The sequence below is a fragment of the Neoarius graeffei genome, chromosome 14, assembly GCF_027579695.1.
Source record: "Neoarius graeffei isolate fNeoGra1 chromosome 14, fNeoGra1.pri, whole genome shotgun sequence".
NCBI lineage: Eukaryota > Metazoa > Chordata > Actinopteri > Siluriformes > Ariidae > Neoarius > Neoarius graeffei.
In genome coordinates this window covers 44,448,085-44,455,445 of record NC_083582.1, presented here as the reverse complement: position 1 = coordinate 44,455,445, position 7,361 = coordinate 44,448,085, and the positions used below count along the sequence as shown (strand labels likewise).

The following is a 7,361-nucleotide window of genomic DNA, read 5'->3' as shown; positions in this document are numbered from 1 at the left end:
TAAAGGAGAAATCAGCATGTCCGGGTCACTGCAGTGATGTTCACCAAAGAGGAGAGTCTGTCACAATGTTCTCTTGTAACAAAATGAACATAAAGTTAGTTCAAATCATGTGCATGTGTTATAATTTTTAAAAGATGCCTTTTTAAAGATGTTATAATTAAAAAAAAGATTTAAAGATTATTTATTAGTGATAATCAACAATAGCAGTTGGTGAGAGTGTCATTTGGTTTTTTTTGTGTGTGTGTGTGTGTGTGTGTGTGTGCGCGCATGCGCGTGGACAAGCTGTTGTTCTGAATCTTTTGATGATATTACACACTGTAGATGATGATATGTTCAAACTCTTTGCAATTTTACACTGTTGAACTCCTTTCTGATATTGCTCCACTATTTGTCGGCGCAGAATTAGGGGGATTGGTGATCCTCTTCCCATCTTTACTTCTGAGAGCCGCTGCCACTCCAAGATGCTCTTTTTATACCCAGTTATGTTAATGACCTATTGCCAATTGACCTAATGAGTTGCAATTTGGTCCTCCAGCTGTTCCTTTTTTGTACCTTTAACTTTTCCAGCCTCTTATTGCCCCGTCCCAACTTTTTTGAGATGTGTTGTTGTCATGAAATTTCATATGAGCCAGTATTTGGCATGAAATTTCAAAATGTCTCACTTTCGACATTTGATATGTTGTCTATGTTCTATTGTGAATACAATATCAGTTTTTGAGATTTGTAAATTATTGCATTCGGTTTTTATTTACAATTTGTACTTTGTCCCAACTTTTTTGGAATCGGGATTGTATATCCATCATAGATATGAATATGAAGAGCATATTCATTTCCTAAAATAAGATTTTAGAGCCAGCTTCCTGCTTGATGCTGATCACACCCTTTTATAAAATGTCATGTTATTTCTATCTCAGTTGCAGGGCAAGGATATAATAACATAATTTTAGACTTTCAGGACAAATATAAATGAATGCTGTTAAGTTTAACTGTCCCAATTTACCTGACTTCACCTCATAGAGTTAGTGAGTCACCGCGTGTGAGCGAATGTTTCGGTAACGTAGGTATAGGTTAGGGCTAGGTAGGATCTGGGAGAGCTTGATTTGGTAAGGCTAGGCTTATTTGCCTATTTTGTGTGTGGTAGTTGATCTCCAATTGTGTCTATGTTTGTGTGCGCTGTGGATGGCCTTCAGGCCTCCTGCGTTTTCACTGTTTTTATGCTGTTATTGCTGACTGGCAAGGGTCTAAAGGTTCCTACACCATGGCTAAGTATCTTTAGCACTGAATTTCCTACAAATCTGGTGAAAAGGACCAAAGCCTGCCATGTTTAATCAACTAATGCTTGGCAAATTGAACGAAGGTTTGTTTGTTTTTGGGTTTGTTTCTTTTTTTGCCAATAACTTATTCTACTTGGAATCTGTTGAGCAAGTTGTGTTAGCCGATTGGCATCTATAGTGGTGCACAACTGCTTGTGCATACGTCTTCCAGTGGTCTCTACCCTGCTGTGCAGTCATTGTATAGGCAACATCATAGTATGGCTCAAGCTGGAATGCTATTCAACTACCTGGACTGGAATGGCACTATCTTCATTACTTGCAACACTCCTTGGTATTTAGCATTAGGCAAAATCAAGCATTGCTATTGTCCGTGCATATATTATGCAAACACCACTGCTTCTTTCTATTGTCAACTGGTGGGTGATATAGGCTACATCCACACGACAACGGCAACGAGATGTTATTAAAAAAAATATCGCGTCCACATGGGCAACGGATCAGTAAAATATCAGGTACATATGGCAACGCAACGCTTGCTGAAAACGATGCAATACACATGCCACACCTCTAGGGGCGCTGTAAGACGGTCCCTTCGGAGACACCAGAACAATAGAAGAAGTAAGGACGCATGCGCATAAACTATTATGCGCGAGACTTCATATTAGCCACAAAGTCAGAAAAATCTGTTCGTAAAATTACATTATAATGACCAAATACAATGAAAAGTATTTTTCCAGTTTCACCTGTGAAAGGTAATCCCATGTGATCTCGTTTGGATGGCAAACCTGTTGGTACAGTTAAACGCAGCACATGAATGAGGCATCTTTATTCTCCGCTTTGACCCATCCAATATGGCAGCAAGGATGACGTATGATTCTACGTGGAAGGCGGCGTCTTTAATGGTCCGGAATAAATTGAATGCTACACGTTGATGGATTAATTTGCTCTTCTACGCCCTTTTTGAGGAATGTATTGTAGGACTTAAACCAACATCTGAAGAGGTGAGATCGCTCCTTTTTTTCCCTATTTTTGCTGGCGGGATTGACTCTGCCCTAAGGGCTATTCTCTCTCTCTCTCTCTCTCTCTCTCTCTCACTTTGCACCATTACACAATAAATATTCACAGTGAAAACATTTTGTAAGCGCGTTTCATGAACCAAGTTATAGGATTTGTTGACAACTCGCATCGAGTTCGTTACACTTCTACCCGGCGTGAAGCACATGTGGTTGTGACGTCATCGTAAACAAATCCGTTCTACTCATCCAGACGACTTCGCAACAGCTCCGTTGCCAGATCTTTCCACTCTGGAACCCGTTCTCAAAAGATTTCGTTTTGGGGCACCCAAAACGCCGGTGCCGTGTGGACGCCAGGCCGAAACAATAAACAATTTTATCGGATTCACCTGAATCCGTTGCCGTGTGGACAGGGCCATAGTGTTCAAGTTAAACCTTGGACCTGTGAATATGTCATGAAGGGGCATGCAAAGGAACAATGTCTTTGGTGTTGATTCTATGCATTCTTCTCGGATCTCTCGTTTATAGGACCAACAGGCTGTGCGTTAACAATGGCCATTGTTTAAGGTGTCGAGTCTCCACAAAGCATCACTATTTGAATAATATTCCTTTAAATGCTCCCATTACCGCTCTGAATGATAAATCGCTGAGGCTTTGTGTAGTTAACATGTGCTTGCTTGGAAATAAGTCCGCTGACTCCATGGATTATGTACTGGACATTTAATTTCTTGTATTAAGTAAAAAAAAATAATGTAAAGTGCACACAGTCCTTCACTGTAAACATAACACACTTTCAGTAACAGAATTTAAGCCTATATAAACACTGACTCGCACATGCAGCGTTGCCAGATACTGCTGACGTTTTCCAGCTCAAAATATGTTCAAAACCTGCCAAAATGCACTTGAAAAGGCCTAATTGAGCAGGAAACCGCCCAATCTGGCAACACTGGATGTAAGGTGGAAGGTAGTTTGTCGACATCACCTCAAGACGATGCCAACGATTGGTCAAATTTGCGGGAAAGTTGCGGTGATTGGACATAATTGCAACACCGCCCTGAATTCGCGGGGATTGGTTGAATTTGCGTTGAAGTTGCAAATCGCAACGTCGCGAAATCCTGGAGGGTCTGATTAATCATGTCTGTGTGTATATCCATTCTCAACACATTCCTCATTCCCAAATGCACTGTACAAGTGTCTTGTATGAGGCTAAGTCAAAAAGTTCTAAGACCGATGTTATAATTTCAAAAGAATTCAAAAAAGGAATACAAACGAATTCTCCGATGGAAATATCACTTGCAGAAGTGTTTAGACTTAAATGGAGGATATGTAGAGAAACAGCTTTATTTTCATTTTTTTTTCATTTGTCTTAGAACTTTCTGACTTACCCTCGTATTAAGCCATGAGGGTGCAATATGTGAGCATGTAAAACCTGGCAGACAGTTGTGTTTATTAGACATCCACATTTCACAACCAGGTGTGTCTACATGTTTATCTAGTTTTTATTTATTTATTTATTTTAAACAGCTGTATTTGCTCCTACAAAATCAAAAAGGAAAAAATGAAGAAACAAACACATTTAGTTGCAGTTGTATCTAACATGTAATGCATTTATTCTGCAGAAGAGAGATCAACAAGGTCATGATTTCTCACTTAAAATTAATTTCTATTCAAAGAAAGTGCTTTTCACAAAACAAAGTGCAGGACAAACTTTAATAATAAAACATTAATAGGGAGTAAAGCAGAAATCTTCCATTACTATATTTAATATTAATAACATGTTGAACTAATGATCTATTCATTACAACAGTAATCTTAATGTCTTATCTATAGTGTGTGTCTCTCTCTCTCTCTCTCTCTCTCTCTCTCTCTCTCTCTATATATATATATATATATATATATATATATATATATATATATATTAGTGCTGTCAAGCGATTAAAATATTTAATTGCGATTAATGTCGCGACTGTCATAGTTAACTCGCGATTAATTGCAATTTAATCGCACATTTTTGTCACACGAAAAACCATTGTAATTCTCTTACCAGCATAAAAAAGTGAATGGGCTTGTTTTGTACCAATGTTTTTCTTATTGCAAAGCATAACACGTCTTGACACAGCCACTGCAAACTGAAACCTAAGCTGAGCACCGTGACTCTTCGTCCTGAGACTAACAAGAGAACCATGAGTGAAGCAATCTACTGCTTGAGTTAGTCTCTAATCAGAGAGACAGGTTACACAGTGACAGTAGGCTTGACGTGCTTGATTATAATATAAAGTACACTATTATATTAACTTTAAGTTGTTCGTTGATAAATATTGCATTGAATCTGATCTTTACTGTTTCAGCTCACTTAACACATTTTGTACTTTTACACTTTCTGCCTGTTGATGCGTCGCGCTGTCCAATCAGAGGCGGCCAAATTTGCATATTACAGGAAGGATTTCTGGGATAGCATTGAGTTTACAGTTCAGAGGGATCTGGCTTCTTTAGATGCTGTCTTCTTAAAACTGAATAAATATTTAAAAAGAGCCAAATGAGCCAGTCTTTTGCACGGCTCTTTTCAAAGAACGGATCACAAAGATGCGGATCCCATCAAAGAGCCATAAATCCCATCTCTACTAGCGCGCCCTGCCCGCGCTGGTTCTTTGAGGGAGGAGGGCAGAGGACTCTGGCTGTGCAGGGCATGGCATTACAGTCTAGCTGCTATCATTTTTCTAAGCAAAGTCTCTGTTCCAAGTTCCTGGCAGTTTCAAAAGCTTATGAAAAACCTACATCATGTCACAGAGCGTTAATCTCGCGATAAAAAAATTATCGCCGTTAAAATTGAGTCAAGTTAACGCGTTAATAACGCGACATTTTTGACAGCACTAATAGATAGATAGATAGATAGATAGATAGATAGATAGATAGATAGATAGAACTCTCATGACTGTATACATAATTGGCTATATATCAAACAGGATATTTGTAATATTACTGTAATGAAATCCGAAGTTCACAAAGATGACTGAGATAATCCTCATTGTCTTCACAGCTCAGCGCTTTCTCAAAGGACTCTATGGCTTGTTGCTTTTCTCCTTGTTCCTTGTGAATGATTCCGAGTATTCCAAAGGCCTCTCCATCCTCTGGGTTGTTCTCAATTCTTCTCTTTGCAATCTTTTTCAGACTTTCAGCACTTTTCTTCCCATTATATGTATTTGGATTTATCTTCAGACATTCAGTGTAGTGTTTGACGGCAGCAGGCTCAGATTTCATACTGTACTGCTGGAATTCTGCATAACAGAGATGAACATACTGGCAGTTCTCGTTTCTTTCTTTAGCTATCTGAAATGCATTCTGGAACATTTCTTCTGCTCTCTGCATATCCCGCTTCGCCCCATACTGGAGGGCCAGATCACTCATAGCAGCAATGAAGCCAGTCTTCAGTTCGGTTGCCATCTCCAAGTGGTAGGTGCACTCCTCTTGAGCTTGCTGTTCAGCACCTGTTCTGTGGTGGCTTCCTGCAAAACTCAGATTCTGGATCTTTTTCTTATAGCAAAGCCCCAGCTGATGGTGTATAAAGGCTACATTGGACAATTTCTCTAATGCTCTCTTTAGGAGGGCAATAGACCTGTCCACAGACCCTTGATTCCGCAAAAACTTTGCAACATATCGAAGCACATTTGGATGTTCTGGAGAGCTCTCTAAGGCTTGCTCCACTAGGCTCTCTGCCTCATTGTACTTCTTGTCAACAGTCAATCTAAGTGCAAGCAGAACCTTAAGAACATCATCGTCTGGGTTCGTGGCTATGGCCCATCTAAGCTGATCAGTTGAATTTTCAGTTGAAGTTTCAGTTGACACCGCTGAATTTTGGAGATTATACTCCAGCCGATACAGAGCAATAGCAAGGCCGGCATTCCATTCAGGGTCCTCTGGTTCCAGCTCCAGGGCCTTCTTGAAGCACTTTTTCGCCCATTCATAATATTTCTGAGAAAACTTAAGGAATGTCCATCCTTTTTCTCCAAGCACCTCAGCATATGGGACAGATGGATATTTCACTTTAATCTCGCTCAGCTTACTCAAGTAGCTTTCACACTCTGTGAAATTACCCATGTGATAGTATAACCATGCAAGGTCTCCATAAGCAACAACAAACAACTTGTCACAGTCATTTCCACGAGACTTAGTGAGCTCTACAGATCTCTCAAAGTTGCTGAGAGCCTCAGTATTGGAGCCAAGAAGAAATTTCACAAATCCCTTATAGCTGTGTGCACGTGCAGCTCCTGTCTCCCCTCCAAGATCCAGGTTAAGCTGTTCTTCTAGCCTGTTCAGAAGGTCAGTGAGATCTACATCATTTTTGTTCAGAGCCCAGGTAAAATGGCATTCCAGCTGAAGAAGTCTGGTTTTGAAAAATGTGTCTTGTGTTGAACTGGTAGAGAAAGAAATAACTGAGTCACATGCATGAATGAAACTCACTAAAATAGTATAATTCTCAGAGAAAAACAAAAAACAATATAAACCTTTTATATCAATAAAGTACATGTAAACAGTTCCTCTGTGGAACAAGAGTGGTTCATAAGGTCCAATTATGTACCTTCAATTATTTTTGTAACATTAATTCATATTAGGTTAGAAATACAGACTAAAGGTAGAAACAAAATGTACCCTTATGGGTGCTTTCAGTGAAAGGAAGGTTTAGTATTCAGGCAGAATGACAGCATTTATCTCATTGTGTTCAGTCTCTGTGTATCTCACACTGTGAAAACAGATCAGGGAGACTACAGTGATACAGATAGAAGCGATTTAAATCCACACCCATTTGTTCAGGAAAGGAAACCGAAAATATTTTCTTTTCAAATGCAGCCTCAACTCTTTGGATGACATCAGCAAATAACAATGTAAACATCTCATCTCATTATCTCTAGCCGCTTTATCCTGTTCTACAGGGTCACACGCAAGCTGGAGCCTATCCCAGCTGACTACAGGCAAAAGGCGGGGTACACCCTGGACAAGTTGCCAGGTCATCACAGGGCTGACACATAGACACAGACAACTATTCACACTCACATTCACACCTACGGTCAATTTAGAG

General features: G+C 39.7%; 1 protein-coding gene across 1 annotated transcript; it reads right to left on the bottom strand.

Moving 5' to 3' along the window:
- Positions 1 to 5,263: 5,263 nt before the first annotated feature.
- On the bottom strand, positions 5,264 to 7,088 carry LOC132897613 (interferon-induced protein with tetratricopeptide repeats 5-like). Its single transcript, XM_060938855.1, has 2 exons — positions 7,025 to 7,088; positions 5,264 to 6,744 (listed from the first exon to the last, which is right to left on the bottom strand). Exons 1-2 carry the CDS (start codon positions 7,086 to 7,088, stop codon positions 5,264 to 5,266), a joined length of 1,545 nt encoding a protein of 514 aa, XP_060794838.1.
- Between the last annotated feature and the right edge of the window lie 273 nt (positions 7,089 to 7,361).

Bases quoted from the DNA above. Each gene is read 5' to 3' on its own strand.
- LOC132897613 (XM_060938855.1), bottom strand. From the start codon at position 7,088: ATGGGTGTGGATTTAAATCGCTTCTATCTGTATCACTGTAGTCTCCCT. The intron at 6,745-7,024 runs GTGAGATACACA...ATACTATTTTAG, and splicing joins CCCTGATCTGTTTTCACAGT to TGAGTTTCATTCATGCATGT.